A 24,256-nucleotide genomic window follows, 5' to 3' on the forward strand; every position below is an offset into this window, starting at 1 on the left:
GAGGAGTCGGGAGTAGAAGCAACATTAAAACAAATTACAGATGGTGGATAAAAGGAAAAAAGCAATAAAAGGATAAGAATAAAAGGATAAGAGCTCTGTAAATACCCCTGAACGGTTCATGGCTCTTTTCCCACTTTAACACACAAGGCACTTATGTGAAAGATTATATATATAACATCAATTACATTTACTGAGCATTTACTGTGTGCAGAGCACTGTAGTAAGCACTTGGGAGAGGAAAATATAACTTTCTTCATTCAATCATATTTATTGAGCATTTACTGTGTGCAGAGCCCTGTACTAAGGGCTTGGGAGAGTACAATATAACAATAAACACACACGTTCCCTGTCCATGACAAGCTTAAAGAGTTGGTAGACATATTCCCTGCACACAGAGGCCTTGTAGTCTAGAGGAGAAGCATGTATATTACACACACACACATATATATATATGTGTGTGTGTATATATATATATATGTATATTTTAGATATAGAAAAGTCCAATAGACATCAACAGAGACTATCAGCATGGCTTAGTGGAAAGAGCACAGACTTGGGAGTCAGAGGATATGGGTTCTAATCCCAGTTCTGCCTATTGTCTGCTGCGTGACCATGGGCAAGTCATTTCACTTCACTGGCCTCTTTTACCTCATCTGGAAGATGGGGATGAAGACTATGAGCCCCACGCAGGACAAACTGATTACCTTGTAACTACCCCAGCGCTTAGAACAGTGCTTAGCACATAGTAAGTGCTTAACAAATACCATAATTATTTTGTGTATATATGTACATATTTATTATTCTATTTATTTTATTAATGATGTGTAAATAACTATAATTCTATTTATTTATATTGATGCTACTGATGCCTGTCTACTTGTTTTGTTTGTTTTCTTGTCTGTCTCCCCCCTTCTAGACTGTGAGCCCATTGTTGGGTAGGGACTCTCTCTATTTGTTGTCGAATTTTACTTTCCAAGCACTTAGTACAGTGCTCTGCATACAGTAAGTGCTCAATAAATACGATTGAATGAATGAATGAATAACAGCAGATTGGCAATTTTTCAGATTGGCTTACTACATCAACATCTGAGTATACATGCATATCCGTGAACTCAGAGTTTTCCCACAGGCAAATTCATTCTATTTCTGTTAGATAGATAAGGCAAGGAATTTATCCCATCTTTAAATAGAAAAAAACTGACAGCTAGAAAGAACAAATGACTGGCTCATGATCACAAAATAGGTACTGCAGCTAATTCATTTTCAAAGATGCTTAGCTCACAATCTGCAAGAGGCTACGGCTTGATGAGAACATAGCTTAATACATAACAGGCCATCAAAATACAGCAAGACCCATAACAATGAGCTGAATTGTAACGATGCACGATATTAAGTACATTTTTTTCTTTTAAGTACTAAAATACACAGTCTACAAATGAAAGTTGGGAACAGATGGCCCTCTCTAAGAAATCCTATCAAAGAAATACAGTCTATCTGTATCCCCTTTCTCCCTATTTCTTCATTTATCTCCAAGTTCAGAATGGCCCAATGGGATACGGGGAAAAACTCACTGTATCACTGCCGCGTTGATGACATCAGCCACAACCATTTCTGGGAGACAACTTCCTTGTTTAAGGAAAGAGAATGAGCCGGAAGACACTCAGAGTGGAGCAGTGGCAACAGAAGCAGTGTGGTCTAGTGGAAGAAGTACTGGCCTGGGAGTCAGAGGACCTGGATTCTAGTACTGCCTCTGCCTCCTATCTTTTGTGTCACCTTGGGAAAGTCACTTAACTCCTCTGAACCCCAGCTCCCTCATCTTTAAAAAAGGGATTCAAAACTCGCCATCCCTCCTGCTTACAATGTGGTCTTGTCTTGTCTTATGCTGTTGAGTCATCGCTGACCCACAGCGACACCATGGACACATCTCTTCCAGAATGTTCCACCTCCATCTGCAATCGTTCTGGGAGGAAATCCATAGAGTTTTTTTGGTAAAAATATTCATTCATTCATTCATTCAATAGTATTTATTGAGCACTTACTATGTGCAGAGCACTGTACTAAGCGCTTGGAATGTACAATTCGGCAACAGATAGAGACAATCCCTGCCCATTGATGGGCTTACAGTCTAAATGGGAGAGACAGACGGACAAAAGCAAGACGACATAATCACAATAGAATCAAGAGGATGTACACCTCATTAACAAAATAAATAGGGTAATAAAAATATATACAAATGAGCACAGTGCTGTGGGGAGGGGAGGCAGAGGGGGAGGAGCAGAGGGAAAGGGGGCTTAGCTGAGGGGAGGTGAAGGGGGGAAAGGGGAGGGAGCAGAGGGCGGATGGGGGGCAGAGAGGGAGCAGAGGGAGCAGAGGGAAAAGGGGAAGCTTAGTCTGGGAAGGCCTCTTGGAGGAGGTGAGCTCTCGGTAGGGCTTTGAAGAGGTGAAGAGAGTTAGTTTGGCGGAGGTGAGGAGGGAGGGCATTCCAGGACAGCAGGAGGACATGGACCAGGGGTCGACGGTGGGATAGGCGTGAATGGGAGATGGTGAGCTGAACGGCAGAGGTGCAGAGTGTGCAGAGTAGGCAGTAGAAAGAGAGAAGGGAGGTGAAGTTGGAGGGGGCAAGGTGATGGAGAGCCTTGAAGCCCAGAGTGAGGAGTTTTTGTTTCATGCGGAGGTTGATAGGCAACCACCGGAGGTTTCTAAGGATGGGAGCAACATGCCCAGAACGTTTCTGCAGGAAGATGACCTGGGCAGTGGAATGAAGAATAGACTGGAGTGAGGAGAAACAGGAGGAAGGGAAATCAGAGAGAAGGCTGACACAATAATCCAGTTGGGATATTATGAGAGCTTGTACCAGTAGGATAGCCGTTTGGATGGAGAGGAAAGGGTGGATCTTGCCGATATTGGAAAGGTGAGACTGGCAGGCGTTGGTGACGGGTTGGATGTGTGGGGTGAATGAGAGAGCTGAGTCAAGGATGGCACCAAGGTTGCGGGCTTGAGAAACAGGAAGGATGGTCGTACTGTCCACAGCGACATGGAAGTCAGGAAGAGGACGATTTGGGAGGGAAGATAAGGAAGGAGCTCAGTTTTGGATATGCTGAGTTTGGAATTGTTTACTGTTTCCACTTCCACACAGTAAAGTTGAGTCTCCTCCTCTGACTCTCTCCCATGCTGCTGCTGCCCAGCACAGGTTAGTTCTGACTTGTAGCAGATTGCCTTCCACTCGCTACCCACTGCCTAAGCTAGGAATGGATAGGCCTCTGCTTGACTCTCCCTCCCATAGTCAAGGCTGGTAGAATACTGGGAACTCTCCAGGTAAAACCCTGGGAGGGCACAATGTGGTACCTAATGATTTTGTATCTATCCCGGCACTTAGTTCAATGCTTGGCACACAGTTAAGACTTAACAAATAGCACAGTTATTATTATCATTATTGTTTATTATTATTATTTTCAGACACCTGGGAGTTCCCCCTCCTTCACCCACTCTCCGTAACACCCCACTCTATTCCCTCAACTTCACTTTCAATCAACGGTCTTCATTGAGTATTTACTGTGCACACAGCACTGTACTAAATACTTGGGAAACTACAACAAAAATAATTGATATATACAACCCCTATCTTAAAAAAGTTTACACTCAAGTGGGGGCAGACTGACATTAAAATAAGTTACAGATAAGGGAAGCTTCTCTAGTGCTTAACTCAGCATGCCTTGATCTCCCTGCCTCTCCGCCAACCCCTGACCCACATCCTATCTCTGGCCTGAATTGCCCTCCCTCCTCAAATCCACCAATTACTCTCCTCTGCTTCAAAGCCTTGCTGAAGGCACATCTCCTCTAAGAGGCTTTCCCAGATTAAGTTCCACTTTTCCTAATCTCCCACTCCCTTCTGCATCACCCTGACTTGCTCTCTTTGCTCTTCCCCCCCTCCCCACCCCACAACACTTCTGTATATATCTGTAATTTTCTTTTTTTATATTGATGTCTGTTTCCTTGTAGTGATGTCTGTCTCCCCACCTCTAGACTGTGAGCTCCTTGTGGACGGCGATTATCTCTATTGCTGTATTGTACTTTCCCAAGCACTTAGTACACTCCGATTAGACTGTGAGCCTGTCATTGGGCAGGGATTATCTCTATCTGTTGCCCAATTGTACATTCCAAGCGCTTGGTACAGTGCTCTACACATAGTAAGCGCTCAATAAATACTATTAAATGAATACAGTGCTCTATACACAATAAGTGCTCAGTATATACGATTGATGAATGAATGAATAAATATAAGGATATATACAGAATTACTGTGGGGATGAAGGTAAGGTGAGTATCAGAGTGCTTAAGGGATACAAACTTAAGCACATAGGTGATGTAGAAGGGAGGAAGAATCAATCAATCATAATCGAATGTATTTATTGAATTTTTATTGTGTGCACAGCGCTCTACTAAGCAACTGGGATAGGATGAAAGGAAGGAGCAAAGGCTTAGTGGAAAAAGCACAGACCTGGGTGTCAGAGAACTTGGGTTTTAATTCCACATCTGCCACTTGCCTGCTCTGTGACTTTGGGTAAGTCACATAACTTCTCTGTGCCTCAGTTCCCTCATCTGCAAAATGGGGATTCAATACCTATTCTCCCTCCTACTTGGACTTTAAGCTCCATGAGGGACCTGATTATCTTGCATCTATTCCAATGCTTAGGACAGAGCTTGACAGATAGTAAGCCCTCAACAAACACCGCAAGTGTCAATACAGTATGAAAGAGTTGGTAGACACATTCCCTGGCCACAAGGAGCTTACAGTCTAGATGGGGAGAGAGACATAAATTAGGGATATGTACCTAAATGCTGTGGGGCTGAGGATGGGGAGAATATCAAGTGCTTAAAGGGTACAAATCCAAGTGTAAGGGTGTTGCAGAAGGAGGAAGGAGTAGGGGAAATGAGGACTTAGTCAGGGAAGGCCTTTTGGAGGAGAGATGATATTAATAAATATTTGAAGATGGAAGAATGGTGGTCTGTTGGACATAAAGGGTGATGGAGCTCCAGGCCAGAGGCAGGAGGTGAGAGAGAGGTTGGTGATGCATCAGAAAAGATTGAAGTACAATATGTAAGTTGGTATTCAAGGAAATAAGTGAGCATGCTGGATTGTAGTAGGAAATCAATGAGGTAAGATAGGCGGGGGCCAGTTGAATGTTTTAAGCCAATGGTAAGGAGCTTCAGTTCAATGCAGAGTTGGATGGGCAACGAATGGAGGTTCCGAGGAGTGGGAAACATGGACTGAACTTTTTTTAGAAAAATGATCCAGGCAGCAGACTGAAGTAGAGATTAGAGGGAGAGAGACAGGAGGCAGAGAGATCAGCAAAGAGGCTGATGTGGTGGTCAAGGCAGGACAGGATAAGTGCTTAGATCAGCATAATAGCAGACTGGGTGGAGAGGAAAGGGTGGATTTTAGTGTGAGGTAGAACTGACAGGATTTGGTGACACCTTGGATATTGGGTTGAATGAGAAGAGTCAACGATAATGCCAAAATTATGGACGTTATCCTCCAGAAGAGGGAAAGGAAATGAGATATGTGTCAGGGAAGATATTCAGGAGGAGATATGATTTCAACAGTTTTGAAAATGGAGACAATAGTTGTCTGTGGGACATGAAAGGGAAGGAGTTGCAGGCAGGAGGGAGGGTATGAACAAGGGTTCAGTGGCAAAAGAAATGAGAATAAAGGCACAATAAGTAGGTAAGTAAGTATAAAGGAAATTAAGTAGATAAGTAGTCCTTATACTCTCCCATTTCCCCTATCTGATATTTCCTTCAATGTCTGTCTCTCCATCTTTATGGGTTGGGAATGTGTCTACCAACTCAACTGTAGTGTATTCTCCAAAGCACTTAGTACAGTGCCCAGCACCCAGTAAGCAATCAGTAAATATCTCTGAGAAGAGAGGGTTTAGGAGAGAAACTAAGGAGTCCTATTTTAGACATGTTAAGTAATAGTGGCATCTGTTAAGCACTTACTGTGTGCCAAGCACTGTACTAAGCCCTGGGGTTGACAGAAAACAAATTGGGTTGGACACAATCTTCTTCTCACATGGGGCTCACAGTCTTAATCCCCCATTTGACAGATGAAGTAACCGAGTCCCAGAGAAGTGAAGTGGCTTTCCTAAGGTCACACAGCAAACAAGTGGAAGAACTTGGATTAGAACCCAGGTCCTTCTGATTTCCAGATACTGGCTCTATCCCCTAGGCCAGCCAAACATTGGTATGAGAACTGGAATCTGATCAGTCCTGTCTCTCTTTTACACGTAGCTTTTTCACTGACTTCAAAACTGGGACCTGTGAGGGGCAAACATGTAGGTAGAATAGGGTCCGGTTCATTTGTATGAGGAAATGATGAATGGGAGGTAGTGATTGGCCCATTAATTATATTAGGCCTATGTCTCCTACATATCAAATCAAATATGTGCAAAAAAACCAAAGAAATAGAAAATGAAAGAAGTGAGGCATCTCTTGAGTAAAGGATACCTTAGAATATAATTTCTCTCAGAAAAGCATTTCCTTCTCCAAGTGGGTAATTTTTATGCCGTTAAGTGCAGACAGAAGAGCCTTTATAATTCAGTTTCACTCTTTTCGTGACAAGAACTACAGCATGAAACAGTTTAATTCAGGAATGCAGTTACCATGTAATGTACAGATATAAAAATGCCAAGATTTCCTTTAAAATTTAAGTTGGAAAGGACATTTTATTCACATACCTTTGTTTCAGAGCACTTTTAGAAAGTGCAAATACTAGGACAGTATTCTCCTCAGCACTGTTACTGAGGAAACAAAAGGGTCAGAGGTTTGAATTGGGGGTTTTTAAAAAAGGGACAATCAATTTCAATTAACTTGATGACAAAAAGCTTGAAAAATGTCAGCAGGCCTTTCACCTAATTGTTGTACATTTTTCCTTTGGTTTCAGTATGTCAATGATGGATATATTTTGCTGGATAAGCTTTCCATTATTCAGGAAGATGACTTTCCTTTAAACAAAGAAACTGGAAATATAACATTTCCTTCATTTAAAGGTTGCTTATCAGTGTTTTTGTAGAGCAGAAGGGGAATCAGTTTTATCCTTAACAAGCCCGTAGACAGAGCAATCAGAATACAAAATGGCACCTAATTTACAGCCTTTGGTCCCAGTCAACATTTACTCTTCACAGACTGAAAGGATCATGTGGACATACCCATTCAATGAAGAATCAGCATGGCCTAGTGGATAAAGCACAGGCCTGGGAGCCAGAGGACCTGGGTTCTAATCACAGCTCCAGCACTTGCCTGTTGTGTGACCTTGAGCAAGTCACTTAGCTTCTCTGTGCCTCAGTTTCCTCATTTGCAAAATGGGGATTCAATACCTGTTCTCCCTCCGATGCAGACTGCGATCCCTAAGTGGGACAGGGACTGAATCCGGCCTGATTGATATATATCTATTCCAGTGTTTAGAACAGTTCTTGCCATATAGCAAGCATGTAACAGATACTCTTAAAAAAGAAAAACAGAAGTAGCCAGAGTCAGTGTTTCTCTTACAGAAGCAGCAGCCAGAGCGGTATATCCGATTTTGTCTGCCACATCAGGATGTGCAAGATTGTCCCTCAGAATTTCGTAAACTCGTTCAAAGTCTCCTTCTGCAGCCTTGGTAATCATCAGCTCAGACGTTAATTCTTTGGGACCCTGAGGTCCAAAATCAGTACGATTTCCACTTAGGATAGAATTAATATTAAAACCGGTATGGTCTTGCTTGTGTCTGATTAAAAGATAAAAAAAGTCTTCAATTAATGAAATTATTTCAACAGCTAGAGGTTTCATTCGAAAAGCTATGCTAAACTAGAGCACTACAAATAAGAGACCTCAAAAGCAGCCTCCACTTGGGTTAGCAAACACTAGTAAAAGTCTATAAACATTCCTTGCCTCCCACTGGTTTAGGATATTCCTGCTGGCAGGGAAAATTCAACCATCTCAGCTTTACCATACCATACTATCCCACACTAAATCCTGCATAATTTCCCAACCTTCCTAATTATGCCAGTCATTGAACAAGCTCAGCATTCATCCATTTCTAGCTAATTAATTTTACTTGCACCTTTCAACTATGGAACATGTGACAATCTGGGCTTACTGTTTCTTCAATAAAATTTTGGGATCCATGGGGTGGGATCCACATAGATTATATTGAGATTCCCCAAGTGCACAGCACAGTGCTCTGCATGAGGCTAAGTGCTCAATAAATAGAATTAATACTAATACTCCAGAGGCCTCACATTTTATTGGGATTCTTGTTCTGCATAATGAAAACAAGTTCAAAACATCCAAATAAGGCTTGAACATCTTAGAGAGCAGAGTGTCACTCTTTTATGGTACATTAAGTGCTTATTATGTATCAGGCACTGTACTAAGCACTAGGATAGATACAAGATAATCATGTTGGACACAGTCCCTGTTCCACACAGGGCTCACAGTGTCAATCCCCATTTTACAAATGAGGTAATTGAGGCACAGGGAAGTTAAGTGACTTGTCTGAGATCACCCGGAAGACACATGGTGGAACCAGGAGTAGAACCCAGGGCCTCTTCCCAGGACCGGGATCTTTCCACTAGGCCACACTGCTTTTCTGAGAGTCTGAAAGTCTTCTTTCTGAACACAGCTTTTCTGTCTCTCCTGTTCTGTTGACCTTAATGTGGGGCTTTTTTTAGTGGTGCTGCTTACTAGAATCTGAAGCAAAACAGCTGTTTTGTCTGAACTCAGGTCCTGTCCTTTCCCCTGAACACTGCAAAAGACAAGCCAAATTGCTGCATTGGCACACATGTGTTCTGTGTTCTGCTTCCTGGTTTTTGTAGTCTCCCCTTTCCAGCCTCCATTTCTGACCAGGAAATCAAAGGGAGGAAACTCTAGGGTGGTGGGTAGAAAATGCTTTTAGCATTTTCTCTATATTCCACAGGAACAATGAGGATTTTGTGCAGGATGAAAAAATAACATTAAAAAGGTAGGTAATGCCTAATAAAAACATTTGTTACAACCAAAGTTGCACTGGCATTGGTCACTGGATGAAGTAGCATGGTGTAGTGAATAGAGCACAGGCCTGGGAGTCAGAAGGTTATGGGCTCTAATCCCGGCTCTGCCACTTGTCTCCTGTGTGACCTTGGGCAAATCACTTCACTTCTCTGTGACTCAGTTGCCTTATCTGTAAAATGGGGATTGAGAGTTAGAGTCTCATGTGGGAAAGGGACTGTGTCTAACTCAATTTGCTTGTATCCACCCCAGACCTTAGTACAGTGCCTGACACATAGAAAGTTCTTAACAAATACTATTATTATCGTTATTATTTGCAAATGGAATTTTGAAACCCCCAGTTACAGAAACTGATTGTACAGGGAAGCAAACCTAACTTCTAAAACTATGGCTGAAAGCAGTGTGGCCTAATGGAGAGAGCAGGAGCCTGGGAGTCAGAAGGCCCTGTATTCTAAACCCATCTCTGCCACTTGTCTGCTGTGTGACATCTGTGAGGCCTCAGTTACCTCATCCGTAAAATGGAGATTAAGACTATGAGCCCTATGCAAGACAGGGACTGTGTCCAACCTGATTTGCTTGTATCTACCCCAGAACTTAGTATAGTGCCTGGCACATAGTGAGTGCTTAACAAATACCATTAAAAAAACCAAGCTGAACAGGTGACAAAAGCATTGTGAACTAATGGAAAAAACATGGGCCTGGGAGTCAGGAGACCCAATCAATCAATCAATAGCCAATCAATCCAAAATTTGCATATATCATGTGCAGAATTCTGTACTAAGGGCTTGGGAGAGTACAATCTAACAGAATTGGTAGACACATTGCCCATGACCAGCTTACAGTTTACAGTGAGAGACAGACATTAATATAAATTATGGATATATACACAAGTCCTGTGGGACTGAGGAAGGGGTGAATAAAGGGAGCAAGTCAGGGCAACACAAAAGGAAGAGGAAGAGAAGGAAATGAGGGCATAGTCAGGGAAGGCCTCTAGGAGGATGTAAGCTCAGTGTGGGCTGGGACTTTGTCTATTTTTGTATTGTACTCTCCCAGGTGCTTAGTACAGTGCTCTGCACATAGTAAGCATTCAATAAATACGATTGAATGACTGTGTCCTCAATAAGGTCTTGAAGGTGGAGAGAGTGATCTCACACCATTTATGAAGAGGGAAGGCACTCGAGGCCAGTGGTGAGATAAATGAGATTGACGTACAATGAGTAGGTTGCCATTAGAGGGATGTAGTGTGTAGACTGGGTTGTAGTAAGAAATCAGGGAAGTAAGTTAGGAAGGGGCAAGGTGATGGTAAGGAGTTTCTGTTTGATGTAGAGGTAGATTGGCAACCACTGGAAGTTCTTAATGAGTGGGGAACCAACACCCGAAAGTTTTTGTAAAAAAAGACCCAAACACCAGAGTGAACATGGATATAGGAAGCAGGGAGGTCAGCTAAAAGGCTGATGCATTAATCAAAGCAGGATAGGATAAATGCTTGGATTAATGTGGTAGCAATCTGGATGGAGTGGAAAGGGCAGACTTGGATAATGTGGTAAAGGCTGAACTGACAGGATTTTCTGATAGACTGAATATGTGGTCAAAAGAGGGATAACTCAATGATAATGTCAAGGTTATGGGCTTATGAGAGCTGGTGGTCTGTCTACAGTGATGGGGAAGTCATGGGGAGCTCAGGGTATGGATGAAAAGATAAAGAATTCTGTTTTGGACATGTTGTTTGAGGTGTTTGCAGGACACCCAAGTACAGATGTTCTGAAGGCAGGAGGAAATGTGAGATTTCAGAGAAGGTAAGAGAGATCAGGGCTGGAGATACAGACTTGGGAATAATCCACATATAGATGACCTCTCACTCATGTCCCGTCTCTGGCCTGGAGTGCCCTCTCTCTTAATATCCAACAATTATTCTCCCCCCTTTAAAGCCTTACTGAAAGCACATCTTCTCCAAGAGGTTTTCCCTAAAACCTCATTTCCTCTTCTCCCACACCCTTCTGCATCACCCTTGCATATGGATTTCCCCCCTTTATTCACCCCTCTCTCAGTACCACAGCACTTAAGTATACATTAATGTCTCTCTCCCGCTCTAGACTGTAAGCTCACTGAGGCCAGGGAAGGTGCCTACCAACTCTGTTATATTGTAATAATACCAATAATAATAATTGTGGTATTTGTTAAGCCCTTACTATGTGCCAAGCACTGTACTAAGCACTGGGTAGATGCAAGCAAATTGAGTTGGACACAATCCCTGTCTCACATAAGGCTCACAGTCTCAATCTCCATTACACAGATGAGGGAACTGAGGCCCAGTGAAGTGACAGTGAAGTGACTTACCTGAGGTCACGCAGCAGACAAGTGGCAGAGCTAGGTTTAGAATCATGACCTTCTGACTCCCAAGCCTGGGTTTAGCCACTACTCAATGCATTCTCCTAAGCACTTAGTACACTGCTCTGCACATTGTAAATGCTTAATAAATATGATTGATTGATTGAGATGGTAGTTGAAGCCATGGGAGTGAGTGGATTCTTCAAGGAAGTGCGTGAAGATAAGGAAGTGCGTGAAGATCAAGGAAGTGCGTGAGAATATAAGGGGATCCAAACCTGACAGTAGAGCCACTGTCACAGTTAGAGGTTGGGAGGCAGAGGAGAAGCCTGAGTTCTCATCTTGATGACTTACCCACTGTAAGGCCTTGGGCAAGTCATTTAATGCCTTAATATTTTTCATCTGTCAAAACAAAGACCTGTACTCCCTCTTCCTTTATAATGCAAGCTGTGTGAGACAAGGACTGTATTCCGTCCGCTTATGTTGTACTAATCCAGAATTTATTACAGTGCTTGGCACATAGTAAACATTTAGCAAATACCACAAAAAATATTACCACAGTGGCTACTGACTGAGCTCCAGTGATGGAGACGCCAGAGCTCTTGTTGCCCCAAAGTCCCATCCCAGATAGCCAAAAAGTTCTTCCTTAGTGCACCTGAAATTCATCCTGCTCTAGTTCTAGTCCATGAGTGGTTACCTGAATTTGTAAATGTGTTTCTGCATTTTAACCATTAAGGGAGTCCTGTTAATAAGACGTGCCTCTTCTTCCTCGTCATAGGTGTCATTTTCATTCACAAAAAAGTGGGAATCCAAATCCTTGCGGAAAGAACAAGTCATGGGAAGATTGTCATTGTCAGTTGAATAGAAGCTAATTTCCTTAGGGAAGGTGAAATTGTCATCCAAAAGAAGCTGTTTATAATTGTACCAAAAGGGGTCTTTCTCTTCATTCAGCTCCCACTTGCTAAATTCCTTTTCAAAACGGGTTACTTTTATGGAATCATCTTCAAGAAAGTCAGTATATTCGGGATAATCCAAAATAGAAAAGTGGTCTGGTATTTCCGTACATAATTTAATTAGGTGATTTCGAAACCACAAGCCGACATCTTCACGGTCATCAGGATAGGTCTCAACTCCTGGTCCAAAACGTTCATCAGCCTTATAGAGTCCCTTTAAAATAGGAAAGTGTTTACTGGAATCAGAAGTAAAAACATCAAATTGGAGAAGTCGAGCTGATTGTGCAAGCCTGATTCATTTGTAAAACGTTAACAGAACAACTAAATGAAAATGACCTCAGTGTGTTCACCAGTAATGACCAATTACTAAAAGGCCAAAGGCTACACTCCACAACTTTGCTCACTGCATCTCATTACAGCAAATATTGTTAGCACTGTCATTTAAACCACTAGTTCAATCAATAGCCTCCCAGATGTGATGGGGAGGGAGTTCCAGGTAGAAGGAAGGGTGTTGGCAAGAGTTCAACATCAAGAGATGAACATACAGTATAGTGAGAAGCCTGGCTTAAAAAGAGCTTAGTGTGGAGTTAAGTGGGAAAGGAGAGAGGATAAGTAGAAAGGGGCAGAGCTGAATGAGGGCCTGAAAGCCAATGGCCAGATGTTTCTGCTTGATGTGGAACAGAATGGGCAATTCTTGGAGATTTTTGACACACGCAAATGAGGTAAAATGAGCTGGGCAGCAAAGAAGATGTTGCGGGGGGTTGGGACCGGGAGGTCTGCAAGCAGGCTGATGCAATAGTTGAGCCAGGATATGAAAAATGCTTGCCCCCACGTGGTGCAGTTTAGGTGGACAGGAAGCAGCAAATTCTCAAAGTGTTGTGAAGAGCTGATTAAGTGATAGACTGAAAGAGGATACTGTTTTAGATTTCAAATGAAACACGCTCAAAGAGTAGTTTCCTCTTTTATTTGGAAATGTTATTTGTCGCTTTTAAATATTTCAAGATAGTATCATAAAGCTGGAGATTCACCAGGTCTCTTGTTAATCCAGTTCAGTGTCTTGAAGTGCCAGTTTCATGAGGCATTTGCTTGCATGAATGTACTTTGACTATGGCAAAACTTGGCAAATATAAGATTTGTTAATCTGCTTTCATTTACAAATTATTTGACTGGGGAAATAAAGTATGTCTCACTCCATTTAAAGTTCTGATTAAGCCCATTCTCATACAAAAAAACATTGAAAAACTTCATTTTTTTTATGTCAGCAAATACAGGATATGTTCCTACCATAGCCAACCCTCATTTCCCCTCTCCCGATCCTCACCAAAAAAAAATAATAACTAAATAAAAAACAATTCTCTGTTGAAAACTTTCAGGTTCTAGTAGTGGTTTTTGGCAAAGTTTCAAAATCTTTGAAAAGAACACTCCTTCTAACTTGAATAAAAGTACTCAGGGAACTTTGCTGTCATATGGAAGATGCTATCACACCCCAGTACATGGTATTGTGTATCTCTTGAAGCCATATCCATTCCATATGAGCCAAGTTTCAAACAATGGGCTTCCCAGATATGACTGAGAAGACCCAATCACTAAATCAGGCATAATAATTAGTTCTTGTTAAGAGTTTGTATGTGCCAAGCACTGTTCTAAGCTCTGGGGTGGATACAAGTCAATCAGTTTGGATGCAGTCCCTGTCCCAGATGGGGCTCACACTCTCAATCTCCATTTTACAGATGAGGAAACTGAGGTACAGAGAAGGTAAGTGACTTGCCCAAGGTCACATAGCAGACATGGAGTGGAGCTGGGGTTAGAATCCATGTCCTTCTGACTCCCAGGTCTGTGCTATATCCACTAAGCTACACTGCTTATATGTTTAACATTTATATGTAAATGAGTCTAAAACTTTGCACTGCAGATTAATGGCTTTCCAGCTTCTCCACTAGTAATGAAATTCTCTTTTAGCCACTTCATTAGGCAAACCTTTAATAGCTAAATCCCACGGGCTTGAGAGTAATGGCAGCCTGCCTGTCTCACAGAACGAGTGGATGGCATAGACTGGTAAAGCATTCTTTATCAAAAGATCTCAAAGTACTTAGCAATAATATACTAATCCAAACAACCCCTCAGAATAGAATAACCTGCTAATATTCCATTTTATTTTACAAATATAGAAAATGAGGCATAAAGAGATGAAGTGATTTCTCTCAGGCTTTAAGAGTCAGTTGTGAGAAGTGGGATTTGATTCAAGCCTCCTGAATTTTGTTCAAAGCTTTAATTTCCCAAAAATGTTTAGGTTCACCAAACTTGCATTGGCCCTCCACTCAGGAAGCTGTTGCCAATCCACCTCCATAACAAACAAAAACTCCTCAAGTTTGGTTTTAAAGCACTCAATCACCTTGCCCCTTCCTACCTCACCACTCTCCTACTACAACCCAGCCCTCACAATTTGCTCCTCTAACACTAAGCTTCTCCTTATACCTTCATCTCATCCATTTTGCCACCGATCCCTGGCCCACGTTCTGCCTCTAGCCTGGGCACCCTCTCTCCTCAAATCCGACAATTACTCTCACCTGTTTCAAAGCCTTACTGAAGATGCATCTCTTTCAAGAGGTCTTCCCTGACAAAGCCCTCCGTTCTGCAGTATCCTGACCCTTCGTTCATACCCTCTCCCAGCTCCACAGCTCTTATGTACATATCTGTAGTTTATTTGTCTTGATGTCTGTCTCTACCCTTCTAGATTGTAAGCTCATTGTGGGCAAGGAATGTGTCTGTTGTGGTGTCGTATTTTAGCAAGTGCTTAGTACAGTGCTCTGCACACAGTAAGTGCTCAATAAATAAATAAATAATTTGAGTGGTTAAGCACTTACTATGTGTCAAGCATTGGGGTAGATACAAATTAACCAGGTCAGACAAAGTCCCTGTGCCATATAGGTGCTCACAGTCTAAGTAGGAGGAAGAACATGTTTTGAATCCCCATTTTGCAATTGAGGAAACTGAGGCACAGAGGTTAAGTGACTTGCCCAAGGTCACACAGCAGGCAATTGATGGACCTGGGATTAGAACCCAGGTCTGCACTTTTTCCACTAGACCACACTGCTTTTCTAAGGCCGGGTCTGAGGGTAGTGTGGTTCTCCATCTATGGTGGAGAAAGCAAATATCCCAGAATGCTTCAGGACTTTTAGGAAATATAGGCAAACTAGGTTCTTTTTAACTCCTTAGGCTCATAGTTATATCCTTTCCTTTCCCACATTTCCCTCACCAGCTTTCAACCATACTTGATTGGAGCACATCACTTATATCACTACCTAGCTGACTGACATATCCCTTTCCAAAACAAAAACTTTAGAATAAAAGAGTCCTTGCTCTTGGACCTAGCTTTTCCACATGGTAAAGGGCCTCTTTATCTTCTAGTCAACACTTGCGGGTAAAATTAAATCAAGCAATAAGAACTTGGCATTTTGCCTTTCTTGTTCATTACTGAGTTTGTTTCTCTTGCCTCACAAATTTACGTCCTCAATTTCACCCTCTCTACCCAACTCCCTTATTGCCCTCCCCCTCCATCGATCTATTACCTGCTCCATAAATATGATGTATTGATTGATTACCACCAAGCTGCAGAACTGAATCACCTCCACAGTACACTTAATCCACCCTTGTGCTCATGCTGCAGAGCGCTGCTGTAGAAAATCCAGACACCAGGCCAATCTTTCCAAACTCAAATTCATTCATTCATTCAATAGTATTTATTGAGCGCTTACTATGTGCAGAGCACTGTACTAAGCGCTTGGGATGAACAAGTCGGCAACAGATAGAGACAGTCCCTGCCGTTTGATGGGCTTACAGTCTAATCGGGGGAAATTCAACCTCATCTTCCCTTCCTCACCTCCACCTGCTGGGTTCATTTTTCTAAAAATGTTCAGTTAATGTCTCCCCATTCCTCAAGAACCTCCAGGGATTGCCCATCCACCTCTGTATATATCTTATCATCAGCTTCAGGACACAAAAACAATTCTTTCCCACCTACCTTATCTCACTGATTTCCTACTGAAACTCACCCCACATATTTCGCTCCTTTAACACCAACCTATTTACTGTACCTCAAGTTCATCTTTCTCACTGCTGATCTCTTGGCCACATTCTCCCTCTGGCCTGGAACTCCCTCCCCCTTCATAATCAGACCACCACTCTTCCCACCTTCAAAGTACTACTAAATCACATCTCCTCCAAGAGGCTTTACCCTACTAAGTCCTCATTTCCCTTGTACCCTCTTCCTTCTGCATCTTGGATCTTTAAGCACTGGATATTCACCCCACCTTCAATGGACACAGCACTTATGTACATAACCATAATTCATTTTAATGTATGCAACCATAATTGAATGTGTTTCCCCCTCTAGGCTGTAAGCTCCTTGTGAGCAGGGAACATTTTTACCAACTCTATTATAATAACAATTATGGCATTTGTTAAGTGCTTACTATGTGCCAAGCACTGTTCTAAGCTCTATGGTAGATACAAGGTAATCAGGTTGTCCCATGAGGAACTCACGGTCTTAATTCCCATTTTGCAGTTGAGGCAACTGAGGCACAACTGAGGCAACTGAGTTAAGTGGCTTGCTCAAGGTCTCACAGCAGACAAGTGGAGGAGCCAGGATTAGAACCCATGTCCTCTGGCTCCCAAGCCTTTGCTCTTTCCACTAAGCCATGCTGATTCTATTGTCTCCCAAGTGTTTATTTCAGGGTTCTTCACAACATAAGGACTCAATAAATTGTTTGATCTTCAACTGCTCACTCTCCAATGGCTCATTCTTCAATACTTCTCAATATGCCCATGTATCCCTTATCTTAATAAAACCCTCCCTTCACCCCATAGCACACTCCAGTTATCGCCCCCTCTACCTCCTACCATTCCTTTCCAAACTCCCTGAGAGAGTTGCTTACACCTCCTGTCACCACTTCCTTTCCTTCAACTCTCTCCTTGACCCCCACCCCTGCAATTTGGCTCCCTGGTGACTATAGAGAGAGCAGTTGCTAATGTTCTCCTTCTCACCAAATATTAACAGCTTCTACTCAATTCTAAAACCCCTCAACTTTTCAGCTGCCTTCAGTACTGTTGACCACCCCTTTCTTCTGGAAACACTATCTTACGTTGGCTTCACTGACAATGTCCTCTCCTGTTTTTCCTCCTATCTCTCTGTCATTGTCTCTCAGTCTCTTTCCTCCTCTGTTTCCTAACCCTTAATTGTGGGAGTCCCTCAAGACTGTTATGGGGCCCCTTCTATTCTCCATCTATACCCATTCCTTTGAAGAACCCATTCGCTCCCACAGCTTCAACTACCATTTGCTGCCAGCATTATTTTTCTGAAAAATGGTCCAGACCCCAGTATCCCCACTACTCAAAAATTTCCAATGAATGTCCATCCATTTATGTGTGAAAGAAAAACTCCTTACAATTGTCTTTTAGACATTCTATCAGCTTTCTCCTCCTATCCTATCTACCCCAACACATCCCACCTCTGACTCCTGTAGCACAAATCTACTCGATGTGTCTCAATCTCACCTCTCTCTTGTTGCGAACCTCTGGCTCATGTCCTCCAAATACTTCCCTCTTCATATAGGACGGAACACCACTTTCCACATCTTCAAAACTCTACTAAAATCTTATCTCCTCCAAGAAGTCTTTCCTGGTTAACTTTTTTTAACCCCATCCTGTTCACCTCCTCCCTCTGTGTCACCAAAGCACTTAGATCTGAACCCCCTGTGTGTATATGTATATACATATATAATGTATCCTTCTATTCTGAGTACATACTAATGTATATACTAATACCCTCTTAATATTTTATCATATTTCCTACCTGTACTTTATTTTAATATCTGTCTCTCCCACTAGTTTATAAGCTACTTGAAGGCAGGGATTGTTTCTACCAACTCTATTGGACTGTACTCTCCCACGTATTTAGTAGGGTGCTCTGCACACAATAAATGCTCAATAAACACTACTGATCAACCCTATTCCTCATTTTGCTTATTTCAGTAAGAAGGTTACAGTCTCAGAAACCTGAACTTAAGACTACTCTAACCCTTGGACATTCTCTCCCTATAATTTCCATACCTGTCTTCTATGAGAAGCTGTGAAATCTAAAGTCACCTTAAAATTGCTTAAATGTAGATCCTAAACTCTTTCCAAATTAAACTCCTTCATTAAAAACAAAACAAACAAAAAAAACTTCAGACATTCAAGGAAACTATTCTAAGTGAATTTATTCCTAGAAGTTCTAAAGTTGCTGTAGACATTATCTGAGACAACAATTATAAATCTTTAAATATTCAAAGAATTTGCTCATTTTCTTCAGGATGCCCAGTGGTAAGTACAATCATTATTTTTGTGCCCATAACAAGAGATTCAATTAGTGATTTTTGTCCTTAAAAATACTTTCTTATGAGAAAACAGAACTAGAAAAAGAAACCACTGCCCATGCTGAGAGCGCTATATGTTCACTCCATGAATAGAAAAGCCATAGAAAACTAAAAATCAGTCATATTTGAATTATATTTACTGGAAAGAGGGTATGGGTAAAGGTAGTATAATTTCTGAAGTGATGGTCAGCCAAATGTAAACAACTTAAAAATACTTAGGTACTTATCTTGAGGTAGTCAAAAACTTAATAAGGTACAAAAAGCTTTTTCACTAATATGTGTTCATTCTACTTACCTTAAATATTTTATTGGTAAAATTCATGGTGCCATACCCTTCTATATGGCTAAGATAAAATGTTCCAGTAAAACTGGAGCCACTGGGCCATGAGTAAGTCCCAAAACCATGGCGATGATCCTTATAAAACTCCCCTTCATATGTCTAGAAGGAATAGAAAACCATTAATGACACACCAAAGAGAGGAAATTTTTCTCCACATTTTCTCAATGCAAACTGGAAGTATTTTCTCCAAATCATGAGTTGGAGTCTACCCAGACTATCACAACATGGTGATCCTAAATGAAATGTAAGAATGGGATTTAAATTTTTTTGATGGTATCTGTTAAGCACTTATTATGTGCCAGGCACTGTACTAAGCACTGGCTATATCTACTCTAGTGCTTAGTTTGTCACCTGGCACATAGTAAGCACTTAACAAATACCACTATTCTTATTACAAGGTAATCGGTTTGGATACAGTTCCTGTCTCACAAGGAGATCAAAGTCTTAACCCCCATTTTTTACAGATGAGGGAACTGAGGCACAGAAAAGTGAAGTCACTTACGCAAGGTCACATAAAGCAAACAGGTGGTAGAGCTGGGATCGGAACCCAGATCCTTCTGATTCCCAAGCCCATGCTCTATCCACTAGGCCACACCGCTTCTCTAAAATTAAATTCTCAGGAAAATCGCTCTCCTCATGTCCTAGAGTCCAAAGTTGAAATCTAAATGCTGGACTAGTTCTGAAACTGAGTAAACTTCCACAGATTTAGAGGGGATACCAGTCACCAAGAAGAAATGACATTGTGTGTTTCAAGCCAGGCAAGGTGAATAACAAAATGACATCCTGTGGAACATTTTCAAGCCCACCCAAACCTGAATGCTTTTTCTGAGTGTCCACGCCTTATCTCACCTTGGCTTCACGGACTCCATCCTCTCCTGGCTCTCCTCTTATCTTTCTGGCCATTCATTCTCGGTCTCCTTCGCGGGCTCCTCCTCCCCCTCCCATCCCCTAACTGTAGGGGTTCCTCAAGGGTCAGTTCTTGGTCCCCTTCTGGCTCCATCTATACTCACTCCCTCGGTGAACTATTCACTCGCATGGCTTCAACTATCATCTCTATGCAGATGACACCCAAGTCTACATCTCCTCCCCTGTTCTCTCCCCCTCCCTTCAGGCTCGCATCTCCTCCTGCCTCCAGGACGTCTCCACCTAGATGTCTGTCTGTCACCTAAAATTCAACATGTCCAAAACTGAGCTCCTTATCCTCCCTCCCAAACCCTGTCCTCTTCCTGACTTTCCTGTCACTGTGGATGGCACGACCATCCTTCCCATCTCACAGGCCCGCAAACTTGGTGTCATCTTTGACTCATCTCTCTCATTCACCCCACATATCCAATCCGTCACCAATGCCTAACGGTCTCACCTTTACAATATCGCCAAGATCCGCCCTTTCCTGTCCATCCAAACGGCTACTGTACAGGCACAAGCTTTCATGATATCCCGGCTGGATTATTGTGTCAGCCTTCTCTCTGATCGCCCTTCCTCCTGTCTCCCCACCTCCAGTCTATTCTTCATTCCACTGCTCAGATCATCATCCTGCAGAAACGCTCTGGGCACGTCACTCCCCTCCTTAAAAACCTCCAGTGGTTGCCTATCAACCTCCGCACGAAACAAAAACCCCTCACTCTTGGCTTCAAGGCTCTCCATCACCTTTCTCCTCCTACCTCACCTCCCTTCTCTCTTTCTACTGCCCACCCCATACGCTCCGCTACTCTGCTGCTCACCTCCTCACTGTCCCCCGTTCACGCCTATCCTGCCGTCGACCCCTGGCCCATGTCCTACCGCTGTCCTGGAATGCCCTCCCTCCTCATGTCCGCCAAACTAACTCTCTTCCCCTCTTCATAGCCCTACTGAGAGCTCACCTCCGCCAAGAGGCCTTCCCAGACTGAGCTCCCCCCTTCTCCCTCTGCTCCTCCTCCACCCTCTGCTCCTCCCCCTTCACCTCCCCTCAGCTAAGCCCCCTTCCCCTCTGCTCCTTCTCCCCTCCCCAATCTACCCTCTGCTCCTCCCCCTTCTCTCAGCACTGTCCTGATTTGTATATATTATTTATTACCCTATTTATTCTGTTAATGAGATGTTCATCCCCTTGATTCTATTTATCGTGATAATGTTGTCACTTTTTTGTTTTGTTCTGTTTTGCTTTGCTGTCTGTCTCCCCCAGTTAGACTGTGAGCCTGTCACTGGGCAGGGATTGTCTCTATCTGTTGCTGAAGTGTACATGCCAAACGCTGAGTACAGTGCTCTGCACACAGTAAGCGCTCAATAAATACTATTGAATGAATGAATGAGTGTGGGTTGGGTGGGTGGATAAGACGGCATACTTGGTCCCTCCTCCAAGTTGCTCCAGAGCCTTTGTCATTCCCTCCCAGGTTCCTGTTTAGTACTGGTATCACTTCCAAGTCATGGAACTCAGCAGCAGGAGCTGAAGTAGAGTGAGGTTAGGAACCTAGAAATACTAAACGTAAAAGGTGTCTGATGCCATATGAGGCAGGGGATAGACCAGATGAAAACCAAATGGCCATCCTACATATACTTCCAAGCGGTCAGAGAGATACAGTGATCCTTCGACAATCAACTGGGCACTGGCATTTTTGGCAAGGGTAAAGGTTTGAACGTACTATTCAAAATGAAACTGGCACCCCTGGAATGCAAGACAGTTCACTGGAAAAATATGTGCCCCAAACAAATATGTATTATCTTAATGAAAAAAATAATTTAAAGAGTTCAAAAACTTTGCATTAACAAAAAAATTTGAAACACAAACTTCTTACAAAATAATGAAGATGTTTAACCACTCAACTGCACTTTCTAGTTATGATTCAGGGAAAATTAAAGGTGCTAAATTAACAACCGCAAGGATCATCAGGTGTTCCCCAGACGAACTGGGAATGTATTGAAAATGACTAAAGGGGAATAACAAAATTGAATACAAAATGTGCTCCAAGAACTCGAGAGTAGCTGTAGATTTCATGAAAGCCTTAACTTAATGGTGCGTGCTTTATTTTACTTCAAACATTTTTGTTGAAGGCAGAACTTTTAAGAGATGAATACCAAAAAATTATGAAATGTAATGACTCTCGTCTTTCTCATTTTTATAGCAGATACTTGGTTAATCTTTAATCAGTGTGATAAAAGTGGAAGCTATTCAGAACACTAAAACAAAGTTGGGTGTATTTGGAATTGGTTCCACCACAGATTTTAAAGTTAATCTCTATCAACATAAATTTTTGAGGAGAATGGGCTTTGGCCTCAGTGGTTTGCTGAGTTCCAAGCAAAATGCCACCCAAACCTTGAAATCTCTGACAAGTTTTATAACTGTGGCCTCCCAAGTCATTTTGGATAACTGATAGCCCTGAGTTTATGACCTGTACCTCTCTCCCATCAACCCCGCCTGTAACCCTTGCTCAAATATTTCCCTGTTTTGGAAATCCCTCCCTCTCCAGATCCATTCAAAGCCTTTCTAGAATCTCACCTCTTCTAATAAGCTTTCTGCCCTTAAGTTTCCAGAACACTAATCAATCAAAGGTATTTATTGAGCACTTACAATGTGCAAAGCATGTACTAGGTTCTTGGGAGAGTACACTATAACAGAGTTGGTAGAGGCCTTCCCTTCCCACAACAAGCTTACCAGCTAGAGACCCCTAGACATATAAAATCTATCAGCCTATTCTGAGATGTATGAACTTTTCAGTACTTATATATATATCTTAGTCAATTATTTATTTTGACCTCTCATTGTAAATATTTTTAGTAATGTCTCCACTGTTACAGTGTAAGCTTTCTGTGGGTAGGAAAAATGTCATGTTCTATTTTTTAATGATGATAGCAATGATAATACCTAGTAAGGGCTTTCTATTTGCCAAGAACTGGGGTAAATACAAAATAATCAGATTGAATGTTGTCCCTGTCACTCACAATATAAAGAAAATGGAAGAGCAGATATTGTATCCCCATTTTTCAGATGAGGAAACAGGCACACTGAAGTTAAGTAACTTGCTCAATGTCCCACAGGAGGCAAAAGGCAGAGCTGGGATATGAAGCTAAGTCTTCTGGATCCCAGTACAATGTTCTTACCCCTTGGCCAAGCTCCCAAAAATCTAATAATAATAATAATTATTATTATGGTACTTACTATGCTATGCTTACTATGTGCCAAGCACTCTACAAAGCATTGAGGGTGATACAAGATAATCAAGTCCCACATGGGGCTCACAGTCTAAGCAGGAGGGAGAATCCCCATTCTTGCAGATGAAGGAACTGAGATTCAGAGAAGTTAAGTGACTTGCCCAAGGTCACAGAGCAGACAAGTGGTGGAGACGGTATTAGAATCCAAGTCCTCTGACTCCCAGGCCCCCTAGGCCCTCTAGACTGTAAGCTTGTTATTGGCAGGGAATGAATCTGCTAATTCAGTTGTAGTATACTTTCCCAAATATTTAGTACAGTGTTCTGTGCATAGTAAGCACTCAATAAATACCATTGATTGATTGATTGATTGATTAGGCACGCTGCTTCTCTACAATGCACAGCACAAATGGGCATTTGTTAAATACTACTCTACTAGGGAACTGATCCTGCATTGAAGGAACAGCTCTTAACCTCTCAGGAGTGGGATAATTGATTTAATATCCTTGCAACTCTTCCTCATAACCCACTTAGGAAAATAATATTCAAATCCAAACAGTTGTGTCCTTGTTTTTATACTCATTTCTTCATGATTTTGGAGCTTATATGAAGTAAAAATAACATTTCTATGATTTCTAGAGTTTCCTGTATTGAACTCTGTCCATAATGCTTACCCCTGCCACAAGAATCCTACCAGTGTTATCTCCTCTCCATTTTTGACTTACAGAACTATTCATTCATTCAATCATATTTATGGAATGCTTATTATGTATAAAGCACTATACTAAGTACATGGGAGAGTAGAATATAACAACAAACAGACACATTCCCTGCCCACAAAGAGCTCAGAGTCTACAGTCTAAATAAATAAATGAATAAGTTGCAGATAATAATAATAATAATGTTCGTATTTGTTAAATGCTTACTATGTGCAGAGCACTGTTCTAAGTGCTGGAGTAGACACAGGGGAATCAAGTTGTCCCACGTGGGGCTCACAGTCTTCATCCCCATTTTACAGATGAGGGAACTGAGGCACAGAGAAGTGAAGTGACTTGCCCACAGTCACACAGCTGAGTGGC

General features: G+C 42.1%; 1 protein-coding gene and 1 non-coding gene across 6 annotated transcripts in view; both read right to left on the reverse strand.

Moving 5' to 3' along the window:
- ANKMY1 (ankyrin repeat and MYND domain containing 1) overlaps positions 1 to 24,256 on the reverse strand; it is a 154,273-nt gene that overhangs the window by 112,656 nt on the left and 17,361 nt on the right. For all 5 annotated transcript variants that reach the window (XM_029079303.2, XM_029079417.2, XM_029079172.2 and 2 more), the window contains 3 exons: positions 19,014 to 19,157; positions 12,050 to 12,519; positions 7,549 to 7,765 (listed from right to left, as the gene is read on the reverse strand). In XM_029079303.2, coding sequence (XP_028935136.1) covers positions 7,549 to 7,765; positions 12,050 to 12,519; positions 19,014 to 19,157 — 831 coding nt within the window. The remainder of the gene's footprint in view (positions 1 to 7,548; positions 7,766 to 12,049; positions 12,520 to 19,013; positions 19,158 to 24,256) is intronic.
- LOC114816539 lies at positions 3,201 to 3,333 on the reverse strand. The gene has a single exon (XR_003764328.1). It is a non-coding gene; the product is annotated as a small nucleolar RNA SNORA7 (small nucleolar RNA).

This window comes from Ornithorhynchus anatinus, chromosome 1 (assembly GCF_004115215.2).
Source record: "Ornithorhynchus anatinus isolate Pmale09 chromosome 1, mOrnAna1.pri.v4, whole genome shotgun sequence".
Classification (NCBI taxonomy): Eukaryota; Metazoa; Chordata; class Mammalia; order Monotremata; family Ornithorhynchidae; genus Ornithorhynchus; species Ornithorhynchus anatinus.